The sequence below is a fragment of the Coturnix japonica genome, chromosome 1 (assembly GCF_054131305.1).
Source record: "Coturnix japonica strain WE chromosome 1, WE-NBRP24, whole genome shotgun sequence".
Taxonomy (NCBI): domain Eukaryota; kingdom Metazoa; phylum Chordata; class Aves; order Galliformes; family Phasianidae; genus Coturnix; species Coturnix japonica.
In genome coordinates, this window is record NC_140663.1 from 94,084,793 (window position 1) to 94,100,206 (window position 15,414).

General features: G+C 44.1%; 1 protein-coding gene across 2 annotated transcripts in view; it reads right to left on the reverse strand.

The window, feature by feature from the left end:
* CYYR1 (cysteine and tyrosine rich 1) overlaps positions 1-14,747 on the reverse strand; it is a 52,533-nt gene extending 37,786 nt beyond the window's left edge. The window contains exons 1-2 of one of the 2 annotated variants that reach the window (XM_015880865.3): positions 14,624-14,747; positions 12,498-12,600 (exon numbers count right to left, since the gene is read on the reverse strand). In XM_015880865.3, the coding sequence (XP_015736351.2) occupies positions 12,498-12,600; positions 14,624-14,699 (179 nt within the window). In that variant the 5' untranslated portion in view covers positions 14,700-14,747. Of the gene's footprint in view, positions 1-12,497; positions 12,604-14,623 lie in introns of both variants that reach the window. The other variant, XM_015880857.3, reaches the window with a different exon arrangement.
* Positions 14,748-15,414: the final 667 nt, after the last annotated feature.

The window sequence follows — 15,414 nt, forward strand, 5'->3', positions numbered from 1 at the left end:
GGCATGTCAGCCAGTTCTTAATCCTTTTAACTTTCTAATGAAGGAGTAGTTACACAATGACATCATCCCATGGAAGGTCACAGATCTCTCCCCTGAGAGCACATCCCTGACACATGGCAGGGAGGAACTGTATGGGATCCTGCTCATAGGGATGGGCAACTATGGTGCAAACATGTTCTGTAAGGATGAGTCTCTCAGGCTGAGAGAAGCAGCAGCATGCATTCTGAGCAGAGAAATACTACAGGAATGCTAGAATTTCCTCCTCAGATCTTTGCAGGGATGGCCATGCACATCACTATAGCACTAGAGGCACAGTGTGGTCTCCCCTGGGGAACAGCTGCACTTTCCAGGTCAAACTGTTTTTATTTTGGCTTCTGTGTCTGTTTTGGGCAGCTAGAACAGAAGAGCACGAGCCTGGTGAGGAAGCTCTTCCAAGCAAGGTGCTCGCTGCCAAGGCTTTTGTGTTGCTGCAGACATCATGAGGGCCTTCCAAGCCCTCTGGCAGGCCAGGCAGGTGGACAGACACAAAAAGTAAAATAAGCTGGCTATTTTATGAGGAAGCAGCAGCTAAAAACTTTATAATAGAACAGGACTGAAAATACTTGGCTCCCGAATGAGGGTCAGCTTGAAGTTCAGCCTCAAGCAACTTCCTAAGTAGGTTAGACCATAAAATCCAAAGCACAAGGCTTAAATTGACAGGGAGAGAACCTCCAATCCCTGTATTATGGCTTGGGCCCCTGGTCAGATGGGCTTGTGTTGCTCTTGGGAAACCAGTCTAAGGACCTTGCTGGCGCTACCAAGAAAGAAAAAGTGCTTCTCAAGACTGAGCACGGGCAGGGGAGCACCAAGAACCTTTATGGCCATGGAGCTGGTGCAGATCTCTCCCAGACAGGCCAGAGATGGTCCAAATGATGTTGCTGGCCAGTTATGGAGGACAATCTTGTAGCACCTCTCACAGCGGACTGTATTTTCAGTCAGTGTACATCAGCACAAATCAAGTGGCTTGACAATTCTGCTCACTTAATTTACAGATTACACCTCCCGATACAAGTTGAAAAAAGAATAGGGCAGTGAGGAAAAACAGAGCAGCAGCCATAGCGGTGCTACTGGCGGTTATGAAGGAGCTGTTAGTTCTGCCAGTTATTAAAACCCTTCTTCAAGTGACAGATAATAGTAATATATCATCTGACTTGTTTCACAAATCCACACACCCCGGGTTTTCTGTGAGCACCGCAAGTGTTCAGCCTAGGAAAACAATGACATCTCATTACAAAGTCCCATCAGCACCTGAAACATAGATGAAATTATCAACGTATAACAAGGCCGAAGTGAAAACCGTTCCCCCAGGCACAGCTCTTCCAGATTTAAACTATGGCTGCTAACTGGCTTTTTAGGTACTGGTCTCATAAAGCAGTTATTGCTTTTATGTTGCCTAAAAGAGGGACTGCATCTTCCCTCAGTGCCAAGTGTGTGTCCTGATGGAGTGGCTCTGAGAGACAACTGGGAAGGTGTGAGAAGGCACCCATGAAGCAAGCTTGCTGTTACTACCCACACAGTGCCAGCCTCTCTGGAGGGCCCCATTCCTACCCCTAGCACTGGGCTAGATCAACACAGCCCCAGTGACTTTCTGGATCAGACACCAGGTGTCTCCATGGAGGAGTCACCTCCTCACATTTTAAGCACCAAGAACTTCCATGTAACACAACTTCCTCATAGAAAAGACGAGTCAGTCTCTGGGATAATTTGGGATTGCTGGCAGCTCTGCAATAACAGCTCCTCTCTGGAAGGAAAATGAAACAGAAGAATACATAAACTTAATCGATGCCATCTCAAAAATATTTCACAGTAACCTTAGACAGATTTCCAATTACACAAACTACAGGTGTTACTTTCCTGAGCTCATTAAAATACCTGACAATTTAATGAATACTCAGTACTTCTTGGCACCCAAGGGCAGCAGCCTCCCGGCAGCTTCCCACTACCCCCTTCTCAAGCAGGGTCACCTGGGATGGCATCAAAGCGGACCACAGGGCTCTTCAGATGTGAAAATCCATCTGGGTAATTATTCATGGAAATGCAGAACAAATCGTCTCTTGTAGGAAGTAACAAAACTCTCCTCTAAACAAGGATGCAGGGCTCAAAAACCAAACCACAGTGATAAAGTTGCTTTATGACTTGCTAAATTGGAGTGATGCAAAGCAGAGCTGCTTATCTAGCTGCACGCAGGCCAGCTCACACTCAGAGGTGACTCTGCCTGCCAGATAAACAATGCCAACCACCGTCTGCTGTGCAAACACCAACCTGGAGGTCAGCTTGTAAATAGCTGCTGTCAGCCTGCAACTTCACAGGAACACAGGATAGAGTCCCCGTATTTACCAGTGGGCCCATAGTGTCAGAAGGTGTGAACAGCTCAAACCCAAAATTCTTACTTCTATTGCTAATGCAAAAGGACCTTCCTAGGTCATCAGAGACTTTCTCTACAGCACCAGGCAGCTAGGCAGTATCAGCCATTTCCTGAGCTGGCTGTTCACTGTCCCCACACAGTCTAGGAAGAAAAGTTCACTGGGGATTGTGCAGGAAAAATCTCCTTTCCTGATATAGGATTTTAATTTGAAATAAGTTAGAAGGTAGTGACAATGTAAGTTTACCAAATACAGATGTTAAATACCATAGCTTCCCTTTCAGTTTCAGCATATTATCTTATTTTCCTGATGCAACATAGTATCAGAAACACACAAAACACACAGCACCTCTGTAATAAAGCAATTTTGAAAGTGTTACTGTCAAGCTGACATTTTATTACATTTCAAGATATATGCTAATTTGATCATGAGTTTCATTTAGCAGTGTGATGGCTCAAAAATAAAAGAAGATGAACTGTGCTTTACTCAAAACAATTTTAAATGGAGAATAAAGCCATAACTTCTCAGCCAGCCCCTGTCCCCTTGAAGCTCTGTTCTTTTGCTCTCCTCTGGAATTTAATATCACATTATCTCTGCAAGGAGCCACATGAGGAAAGCAATGCGAGGTAAGCAGACAGGCGATTCTGTCATCCATTTTCATAATTTCAATTTATGTAAATAGGCCATCCACTGCCAAGCCAAACACAGAGTTACCACAGTGGGCTGAGCAAACAATATTAGCTTACAGCCAAGTAAATATATTAGCTATCATCGGACACAGCCTCACTGAGGAATCCGGGGACAAGGACCGTGCAGAATAGCAAGTGGTCAGCACACTGCAGAGCTGTCAGCAAGCAGCAAGGCAGACAAAACTAACTATTGTTGTCGAAATGTGCAACATTTGCACATGAGATGCTCTGATGGAATAGTTTTAAGGGAAGGTTGCTAAATCCTCAGGTTAGATTAACACTACGCACCTCATTCACAACTGTGAGAGCACTGAAAGAACCCTCACATGCAAAGTCCCTCTCTGCCCCAGGAGGTTTTCATTGGAATATGCTCACCTATGACATATTCAGCATCCAAATTCAGACATTAAGCTTCGGTTCCAATTAATCCAAATTCTACCTGTAGCCCAAATAATTTGCCTTTGTTTGAGATCATTTCATACTGCTTTTAGAACTGACTAGTCCATCCTATGTGGACAGCAGGCGTGCAATGCCCAAATGTTGTTTCTTTGCCTGACAGGATGTGTATATATTGAAACCTTTGGATGATAATACACTACGCAAGTGGAAAGCAAAGATGATTACAACAAAAAAGTTGCATTTTTTTTTTAATACAAAATAACATAATAGCAAAATCCTTGCTACTCTTCCAGGAAAATCTCAAACATTCCAAGAGATACATTTCACCAAGGCCTTGCACAAAATACGATTAGCACTGCTTTAGTTCCAACAATAATAAGTAAGTGAGAAATCTGTGCTGGCTGCTTATTTCTTTTCCTGTAGGTTTACATTTCCAAAGCAGCAGATGAGGAGAGGCCTTAAAGCTCAGGGACTTGCTGAAGGATTTGATCCAAACAAAAGAATTAAAAGCCGCTATCATGTAACATTTAAACACCATCATTTTATAAGCACTACTTGTAAGTGAGTAATTAATTTTGGGTCTTTCCAATGCTTGCCTTCTGTCCCTGCATTCTCCTCAGTATGTTATCAGAATGTTCCTGTTTCTTCTATTCTCCATGCTCAGGGATTTGTTGCAGAGGCACTGTGAAAGGAAGGAACATTGCTCACCTCCAGGTTCTGTCTTACCCGGCTGCTGGAAGCTAAAAAACAAATGCACAGACAGCACAGGAGCAAACAGTACTGGAGAACCGCTGATCAAAACAGCAGTAAATGGCAGAGCATCAGCGCATACATTTGGGACAGAATTTTATACATTATTCCAAGCCCGCAAACATTGGTGCCTTATGGGCTGCTCAGCAGTTGGAAATAGCTACAGGGCAACAGTACCCTAGTTATGCTTTCCTTGGATCACCTTGACTAAGGACTGTATGAAGAACCGGGGTGGCAATAGCTTAAACAGTCTCTTTTTGCTTCAGCAGCACTGTAGGAAGACTACGAAGCACCCCAAAATAAGGTTCACTGCATCTTGGCTGATGAACAGACGATGTTTTAACACCAGCAGATCCTTAGTACCTCTGGTGTTTGTTACAAACTGTACCACAGTCCTCAATAAAGAGAGAACTTAGAACATTCAGCATTAAAACAAGCCTCCCTTGTGTGCAAAAGGAATAATTTCATTTAATGATAGTAGTAAAAACATTTTATCTGTGTGGACGAGCCGAAAGAGGGAGGTAAGATGATGTAGCATGCCTGCTGTCTGTGATATTAATGCCGTGCCATCCCACACTAAACACACATACAGTAAGAATGCAGAAATATCTTGAGTTTTACAAAAAAAATCATTAAAACAAGAAAAAAAGAGCTTTATGACAGCGTAAGTTATACCAAATGGAAATGTCATGACTTTTTTTTTTTTTCTTAATGGAGAAAAATCATTAAGAAAACTCCACCAAATTTCTGAAGATTATATTAACTATGGAATTTCCATCTAGTTGTGGTTATAAATCTCCAAGGAACTTGTGACTGCCCTGTGAATTAGTAGCTCATTTCCTTTAATTTTTAATTGCTCACACACTCCAAAGTTTGTTTCTTTCTCTTAAAGCAGTACACTTAAAATCAGAATGAGAGTTTATCTTTCTAGGACAATATTGTTCAAACACTGCACGAGTGCTACAGCTTTCTTGTGAACTAGTTGCAATTATACTATGCACTGCATCATACGGCCCTCCTGCCCAGTTTTTGACCCAGAAGTATCGTGCTCTCAGTCAGATTGATATTACTACAGGGAAACCAGTACAAAATGGAACAGACTAATCCCCTGAGAAACCTCCAGACACTGTGAAATCTTAGAATTAGCTAATAAAACAGAAATCGTTCAGCTGAGGGTAGAGAAGACATGTATGCATCTGAGAAATGCAGGGAGCTAGAGCAGGGAATGGATTAGTCAGCTGAGGTGGGATTTGTCCTGTGTACCTCCTGACCCCACCACAAGTGATGCACCTTGGTAAGTGGCATCTGAAGTGGGAACAAGGGAGCATGGAGTGGCAGAGAACATTGAGGATACTGTGGTGAAGGGGAAAAAAAGTCGGGTTTTTGTTGTTTTTTTTTTTCCTTCTTACAGATGGATTCAACAAGATACCTGAGTTTACAACATACCCCGTTAGAAGCAGTGCATGGAATCCCCAGTGACATACATACTAATTAGCTATTGACTTCAACAAGATGAATGATCCATTGCATCCCCTCTCTGCCTTGAAGTTATACATACATTTAACTACTTTGTTGAAGTGGTGCCTAGCAGACAATTAGAACTTACCTGAAAGCTTTGGATGTACATATGACTGAACAAAATAACAGTTTCTTACCAAATGTAAGAATGTTTATTTCCCACACTCCAGCAAGTATTCCATAAGTCACAGAAAGCATTTCAGTGATATATACCATTTATGCATCCATTTTCAGTTCAAACGCTAGCAGCCTTCCAAACGTTGTAAAACAGATGATCCACAGAGGTGTCAAGAGCTCAGAGCCATACTAGCCTTTTTTCTCACTAATAACAGAACACGCATGTTTACAAGAACTTCCAGTTTTCATTAAAATAATATTCTAGTTCTGATGACTACTTAATAAAAAACCAGCAACACTAAACTTCTAAAAACAGCCAAAAGAACTCAATTTTTTTTTAGTCCCAAACATCTATAGAAGAGTTACTCAGATGCCCTGTGCAAAAAAAAAGAAGAGGCGGAAAATGTGAAACGGGAGCTATCTTTTGATACTTTATGTTTGGCAAACAAAACAAGCTTTTTTTCCGTTTTAAGCTGCTTGTCACAACATGGAGTCAGAATGAAAAGCACAATGGGCTAAAGAAGAGACGCCCTGTGTTTTAAATCTGGTGCTGACAAGGGTTTCCTCTGCATCCGTCATAAGAGCAGACGCTGCTCTGGTCGTAAATCTGATTGCACATTCTCTACTGAAGGATATGGGCTGGAACAATAGGCATGGAACAAAAAACAATGGAAGTTCAATTGCTTTGCAAAGGTCACATTTTGACTATCAGCTCTTTCTCCAGCAGATCTTACCACTGTAAACCTGATCCTAGGCCTTTCTTTAAGCTGTAGTTAGTTAATCAACCCCCTGCACAGAGCAAGCAGGATGCCCCCTCTTGCAGTTTTTCCCAGGCTGAAGCATGAATAGCACACTTCCACAGGCAAGGCACATGTTAAAGAGCAAGGATTAAAAGTCCCAGCTGCTATCCCTCTCTCACCCAGAATGAAGGGGAAATTGTTTTAGTCCAGTTATTGGCATCTTGCCCTCCCCAGTGACATGTTTACAGCCAGCATAGTGCTAAAAAACCATCCTCAGGCCCTGGTTCTGTCACCTACCAGTTCAGCCTGCACTGCATGCTTTTTCGAGGAGACCCTCCTGACCAGAATCCTCAACACAAGCCAAATAATTACTGAAACAGGCTTTTATCTTACCTGCTGGCACTGTATCAGAAATTACAGAGTCAGAGGCGTGAAATGTCAACTGTTGGGCAAAGTGCAGTTTTCCATATTGTCAAGAAGCACTCCAATCATGGCAAATTTTGAACACTGCACTGATGAAGAGGAACCCATTTTTATTTTAAGCAGAATATCAGACAACTCAAGTGCAGACACAGAACCGTCCCCGACCCATATGTTGCTTCACATATTTATTGTGGGATGCCTGAAAGTATCTAATTTTAATTATTTGGAATACAGAGTGAATACTAAGCTTCCTGATTTTATTTATTTATTTATTTAAATTCACTATAAAGTTTAGAGGCTATGCCGCTGTATTCTTAACTCTTAGAATGTTGATTCCATCCTTCAGCGTGCTCCTCCTCCATTCCCACCCTCCATTCCATACTGCCGCATCAGGTGAATCAGCTTAAGGAACAGTCTTTCTTGCATGAAAAAAACTGTCATTCTCTTGAGTTCATCCGCATTTCTGACAGTACTACTGGATGTGAAGTACTTCACATCAAATGCCACACCTAGATACACTAACCATACACAGTTTTTTCTTCAGCTTTGCAGGCTGAGGCCTACACGTGATTTTTACGCTAAGTGCATTTTCTGCCTCCTTTCCTCCCATTCTTTCTGTCTGCCTTCCTTCCTTCCTGGCTACGCTGTGCAGCCTCTGGATTTCAGAGCTTTAAAGGAGTGCTGGGTTTTGTGGCTGGAGCTGAAGGCAGTAACCAGATGTCTCCAACTCCTCTGAGTGACAGAAGGTGAAACACTGCTGGTTGGTTAGTTATGAAGATACTTTTGCTGGAGGCAAATCTGGAGCAGGTTTGAGAAAAAACACACTGCAGTCCTCTCAGTCCCTTGCCTGGCAGCAAGCTGCAGAAGCAGATGCAACATGGGGAAACTGATAAAAGGTCAGTCACCCATGGTTCAATAAGCACTGAAACTAGCTTCTGAGGAGGAGGGGAATTTGTGTTTCTTGACTTTCAAGAGCTGGGATGATACCAAAGGCTGGAAAGGGCATCCCAGTGCTACCTTTTGATGAGAAGTGAAAAGCTAGGCAGGAGGAACAGTCTGACCATCCAAGTGCTCCGCACATCTTTTCATTTATTGATTACTATTCTATTACATTGCCCATGTCCAAACAGATATCTGTAATTTGTCCAAGAAATACAGCATTTTTAGGAGGACTAACTATTGAGCACTAGATGGCTAGAGAATAAACAGGAGGAAATGCGTATACATCAGATGAAATAATGTCCGTTTATAACTAATGAAAACTAATGGGAAGGGAAATATAGCTGGAAAACTAAGGCTGTAACAACTTGCTCTGAAAGGGTATTATGAAAAGCAGGGGGAGAAGGAAGAGGAAGTGAATGTCATTTTACATTAGAGATGCTCATGAATTTACAGATCACAGATCTTGAAAGCTTACAGATTATACCCATAGTCCAGTTAATGGTGGTGTTATGGGACTTTTTGCTGTCCTTAGAATCCTAATAGTGGAGTGAGCTGATAACTCTGCATCTGTTCTTCATGTGCAGAAAGAAAAACAGGCTAATCACAGATGCACACAGCCTGGAGGATGTTTGCTGAAAACCTCATCTGACTAAAGAAAAAAAATCCCCAGTGCCCTAAAAAGATGATGATTTCCTCAAATAGGAAACTTCAGAACCCTACATGGAGTATCTCAATGTTGAATCTCATTTTAATGAGAGAATTAATCACCTAAAAGCTGCCTAAGTATCAGTGAACATGATCTAGTCACGGTGACTGTTTTAAAATTAGGATACACGTTATCGACAGGTGTTTCTATTCTGTTTGCACAAGCATAGGCACGAGTCTAGAAAAAGAAAGGTGAAAGGCATAAAATAAAACATGGAATTGTTTTAAAAAAGAACCTACTACGTGTTGAAAGGCTCTTCCAAAACTGCAAGGGAAAGCTGCTCTTATGAAGAAGAAACATCCTGGAGAAAATAAAGAACAGAAACCTCAGAAAGACATGCAGAGGAGAAATGTTAGTGATAAACAAATGAAGAAGCACTGAGAATCTCTGAAGAAGCAGATGGGCCAATAAAACACTAAGGACTACTAACAGTGTTTTAGTCAATAAAAAGGCACTCTAAAAATAGCCATACAGATAAAGTCCACTCTTTGGTGTAGGCAGCGAGATCAAAAATGATGATACGGGAAAACAAAGATATTGAAAGAACATAATGATGTGGAACTGTCAGGACACGTAGCTTGTTGGATTAAAACTCCAAAAGATTTCTACACTCAGTTGTTTGCAATAAGGCACCAAAAGATGGGTCGCTAACAGCAATTTCCAGATTCCAGGGATTGTGTCCTACAATGTTAATTCATAGGTTTGTCATTTAGGGGTGAGATGACATGAAACTTCTTCAGGAAAACGTGTCACATAAAATAAAGACAAACACGTGCTAAAACAGACGGTTATTGTTAAGGAGCATAGTCAAAGTCACAGACTAAGGTTGTTTGTTCTGCCATACCACTAGATGCAAAGCTGGCAACTCTAGCAAAGAACAATCAGCAGGCTTAATGTAGCAGACATGTTTTGAGGACAATGACTTAAGAACTTAGACATGGAAGAACCAAGTAAGTTCACTTATGTCTTCAATGATGATCATTAGCTTCAAAACTGATACTGAAACCTCGATGCTCAAATACAGGAAAAAAAAAATCCCAGTAAGACTTCTATCAAAACCCCGCACTCAGCTCGGACTGCCACATTTCCAGAAGGAAGTGAAAATAATGGAGTGAACTCAAAGGCAGGCCGAAGAATTGACCCCTGGGCAAGGCAAAGGAAAACAAAGCAAATTTTATATGTGAGGCTGACAGAGTTCAATCAGCTTATTGATAAGGTTGAGAGCTGTCACAATGACTATTTAGGGTCACATTTCAGACTCATATAAGTTAAGAGCTGACATCAAGAATTTTAGCCTCCATTTCCCTGCAAAATTTCCCAGCAAAGTTAGCAAATTAACTACAGAAGAATTTACTAGGGCAGGCAGTCAATTCATTAATGCCTGTAGTTTTCAAAATGAGATTATGCATGTTTACAGAAGGCACATCCTATACAGCTTTTAGTGAAAAAAAACACAACAATAAAAAAACCAACAACCCACAAAACCACAAAAGCTATGGCTCAATCACTCAAAATGTCAGGTCAGAGGAGTAATAATGACTTCTGACTTGTCTTCCAGTTTATGAATTGAAGTACTTACCCATAAAAAAAATGAGAAGAATGAAATACCTCCTTCAGGTCACACTTTGTCAAACAGCATTTCTAAAAGCCACTTAAGCATGCATACAGATACACACAAACCTTTCTAACATGCCAGTGTCACTTGCATTTCAGTTCTAATTCAACAGCTATTTGTGTTGGTTAAGTAGGTGCACAGAAAAGTAGGTGTGAACCTGGTGTTAAGCATGGTTTGAATATCTCATCAGTCACTCCAAATAATCATTTGGTCAATCCTTTCCACAGCAGAGCTCTGACATCAGACTAGGAAAATGCCAATGGTGTTCACAGGCAAGTGGGAGAGGAAACCCACTGCTCTATTGGAACCTTTCTACTTACAATGCGATATACTGTCCTACTGTATCCATCATTCCTAACCATGTACAAACAGGAATGAGTTATTCAAATGCAGCATATCTTTCCGTGCATCTAAACAGGACAGCGATTTTGGATGGAGAAAAGAAAAGGAAAAAAAAAGTAAAGGAGATATTCCCTAGAGGAGAGGAAAATAAAATCACTTGTTATTCTCCAAAAGTAATCAATCTTCAATGCACGCTTCCTTATTTCCAAGGGAATGAAGGATTCTGATGCTCCATCATCATTTTATTTACTTTAGCCCAGAAACTGTCTGATCCACTTTAAATGCTGTGGATCAATTCTGCATTAAAATGCCATCACTATGCCTACTCCTTCAAAGTGCTACATAATAAGCTGAAGGCAACAGTGATACATTCCCCAGGTACAAAGCCTGCAACGGAGGTATCCTTCTAGAAAACACTACTTCTTTTGCATTCACTCCTCCCCAAGCACTGAGCAGTCCACCTGACATACCACATCTTCCTCCTCTGGTTTTGGCTAAGAATACAAACCAAAAATACACAGTCATAGAACCACTAAGATTGGAAAAGACCACTAAGATCACCCAGTCCAATTGCCAACCCATCATCACCATCACAGAATCACAGAATCACAGGGGTTGGAAAGGACCTCCAGAGATCATCGAGTCCAACCCCCTTGCCAAAGCAGGCTCCCTATACCAGGTTGCACAGCTCAGCGTCGAGGCGGATCTTGAGTATCTCCAGAGAAGTAGACTCTACAACCCCCCTGGGCAGCCTGTTCCAATGCTCTGTCACCTCACCGTAAAGAAGTTCTTGCACACATTCGTGCGGAACTTCCTATGCTCCAGTTTCTGGCCGTTTCCCCTTGTCCTGTCTCCACACACTGCTGAAAAGAGCCTTGCCACTTTGCCCCCCACACCTCAGATACCTACCATGATATCTATTATCTACCATGCCCACTGACCACGTCCCTCAGTGCCACATTTATCCTCTTCACAGACTGCATGCTAAAGGGCAAAGAAACTACTGATGAGGTTAACAAAACCTAAGTTTAAATGCCCTGTCTTGAAGAACATTTTATGTTTTGTTTAGGTTTGCCCTCACATACAAATAGAATACTTACGGGTTTTAAGTTAAACCCAGAGCCTGGAGTCAGGTCCACTAGCACACAGGCTTTTCTCTTCTTCCTCATCAATGCAGAGCTAAAACCTGCACTGGAAACTATGATTTTTATCAATAGTTACACCTATACATTCTTCTAGCTGGGAAATATTCATACCCTCTCCATTTCACCTGTGTTGGTTCTTCTAAGCACTGTGAAACATGCTACTCACACCAGTGTTAAAGGATCAGATTACCTTCACTTTGAATCTATTCAATAAACGCTGTCAAAAGCCAAAGCACTATTTAGTGAAAACAAACAAGTCAATAAAAAGAAAGAAAAATACTAATCAAAGCAAAAAGAATCTAAAGATATTTGAATAGCAGCTCAATTCAGGTATTGTAACAAAATATTTCAACAAAAAAACACAAACAAAAACAAGTTTTCTACATGCAGTCCTCTTTGTTTGAAGAGCTTGAAGCAACATTCTCGGCACCTGAACAGCTTGCTTCCAAAGGCTCCAGTAGTGTACACAAGTTAAGGACATAACCTTTAATTTCATCAAGCTTTTTGCTATAAGCATGCCTCAAAAATGCATGCAATGTGACACCTTAAAGGATTAACAACGTTTGTTAGCAGCAAGGGAAGAAACAACTAAAATCCCCAAACCAAGCCCTGTCAGCGTTTATTGCCAAACATAGTTTCCAGCAAACTGAATTTACATCAAGTCCATGAACAGTGAGCATCAGTTGTTCTGAAGAGCAAATATACTTACGAAAGGACATTCCCAATGTAAGCATAATATGAACAGCAGTAGGGAGCGGTCCCATCACAGCAGTAAGCCTTGCAGTCATTATCACACTGAGCCAGACAATCTTCTGCTGAATAAAAATAACATTCACGCAGTCAAACAGCAGCAACAACAAAAAGCCATAGAATACAGCTCTAAAGAAAATGCAATCTAACAGTTTTATACAATCACAGGACTTCACTTGAGGCTTGGCCTGACCCCATAATCCAAATGGCAGCCAATTCCCTCTCATTCCAAATTTCAGTGCGAAGTTCACATTTAGATGCTTTGTGTACGCATATTTCGTAGCTGGCTCTATCAATCCCTTCTCATACTAAATCATTTAAATAAAAAAAGAGCATTTCAAAATGTCAAGACACCACGGATTATCTTTCTGTATTTCAATGAAGACTCCAGAGAAGTACCTAAGGCCAAGCTGTCTCCCTCACTGCACTGCTGGGTTGGAGGAGAGGGGAATGAAGCTGTCTGTGGACTGGCTTCTGCCCCATGCTCCTGCTGGAGGGGTCCAGAGTGACACTTAGGGCTGCTTGAGATTCCCCAGCCAACGGCCAGCACTGTCCTAGCTCTACACCAGCTTGAGTGCCAGCTCCATCTCAGTGGGGCCCTGCCAGCCCAGCACAACCCCACTGCAGCCAGCTCTGCCCACCACACCAAAAGCCTTCTGATAAACAGCTCCAAATGTGAAATAGCAGTAAGCAAGTTCTTTATAATTAAAGGATGTGGAAGGACATATTCTTTTATTTTAAAACTCAACCTCCTGTTTGCTAACCACTTTGTGGTGTTGCAAAGCCCTAGGCCAAGTTCCCCCAGGTAAATGACATATTTCCTCTGTCTCAACCCACACTCTCCTTCCTGACCATCAGGAGCTCACTCTCTCTGATGACCCCAAGCAGAGCCTTGGAGTCACACACTGTCACTCTTCTGGACCTCTTTGGTCACACAGTTGCTGTCACAGGAGAGCATACACGTGAAGTCATCAGGCTTTGCTGTCACACTCCCAACAGGCTGCAACTCTTATTCCCTGGGCAGCAGATCACAACTAGGGATCCCACTGTCCCAATGGGTTTCACTCTCAATCCCATTTGTTGAATCACAAAATCATTAAAGTTGGAAATGACCATCAAGATCATCTTGTTCAACCACTATGCCCACCTCAGTGCCACACCTTGAACACCACACTGCACCACCTCCGTGGGCAGCCTGTGCCACTGCCTCACGGCTCTTGCTGAGAAGAAATTGTTCTTCATATCAAACCTGAACCCCTGCTGGCACAACTTAAGGTCTTTTGTCCCATCACTGCCACCTGGGAAAAGAGGCTGACCCCCCACCTTGGCACAACCTCCTTTCAGATGGTTGTAAAGATTGATGAGGTCTCCCTGAGCCTCCTCCAGTGTGAACAACCTCAGCTCCCTCAGTGACTCCTTACAAGATGTGTTCTTGCCTGTCATCCATTTTGGCCCAGTTTTCAGTGCACTGGGGTCTGGTCAACCCAACCTCATCATAGCAACCACTGTGGCCACCTCCTGCCTACAAGCTCCCACCTTGCAGCAAGGCTTCTCTGCTTGTGGCTGCACATCAAGCTGCCTGTGCTGCTGATCCATCCCAACACTCATCATCCCAATTTCACTCAATTGATTTCAACAGGTCAGTTCCCACCACCTGTGCAATTGTGGGGACAGACACCAAAGTGAGGGCAGAGAAGGGCTACACACCACAACGCGGCACGACAGGACAACGACCTAACGCCTCTGCGATCCAGGAGGGCTTTAAGCACTGCACGAGAGAGGGATGATGAAACACCTCTCCTAATTCAAACAGCCCGCGCTCCTATCAGCAAGGAGGAGCCCTCCTTCCCGGGAAGTTACTCCAAGTGCTGAAGTTGGGCAGCACTCGGGGTGCCGCAGCAGCCCCCGTGCTCACCGGCTTACACGGGCCGACCCTCCCAAACCGCACACTGCAGCCAGTCCAGCCACGAGAGCCCCCAGCCCCTCCCGGCTCGGCAGCTCCCCCCCGAAGCTCGGACGGGCACCTGGCGGCCCTCTGGCGGGGTCCCGCATCGCCCCCAGCCCCGCCGCCCCGGTCCCGCTGACCTGCGAGAAGAAGGAGAAGGAGGAGGGTGGGCAGCGAAACCCCCCGCTCCCGTCCGCGCCACCCCGCTGCCTCCATGCCGGCGGCGGGCACGAAGCCGCCGCCCGCCCCGTCGCGGAGCGGCGCGGAGGCGGGCCGGGGGCGGCGGGCAGGAGGCGTCGTCGGGCCGGGCCCGCTGCCCCCCGCCGAGCGAGGGCCGCCCCCGGGCTGGGCCCGCGGCGCCGTGGGTGGTGGCGGCGGGGCCGCCCCGTCGCGGCCCGGCCCCCGGCGCTTCCCCGCCTCCCCGCCTTTGTCCGCCTCAGGGCAGGGCCGCTCCGCTGTGGCCGTCGGGGGGGTGAAGCGGTGGGAAGCTGGGCGCCCTCGCCCGCAGGGCACCTGGCAAGCTTAGTGGAGCTCTCCTACGTTGTAAGTGAAAGCTCCCAGCACTTAGCCCCCAGTTTTTCTTTTGTTTTCCGCTGCTGGGATCGATAGTTACACCTTGCTTGGAACCACAAAGGCAGCGTCAATGCGCGGAATGTGACATGCATGTGAGATATCGTCTGCTGTAGTGACACCAAAATGGGACCTCTCCAGGTGTGGCTGACCTGTGCCCGCCCTGCTCCCAACAACAGAGCCCTGAACTGAGAGTACAGCAAGCCTCAGGCCAACCCCACCCTGCTGCTCACTATTGAAGTTGCTCTGTGATAAGGCCTGAACTGTAATCGCCAAAGTGTTTTTCAAGACTGATTTTTGATAACCATTTAAAATGCTGCTGTAATTAACCCCATGCAAGAATTCCCATCGACGGGGCCTG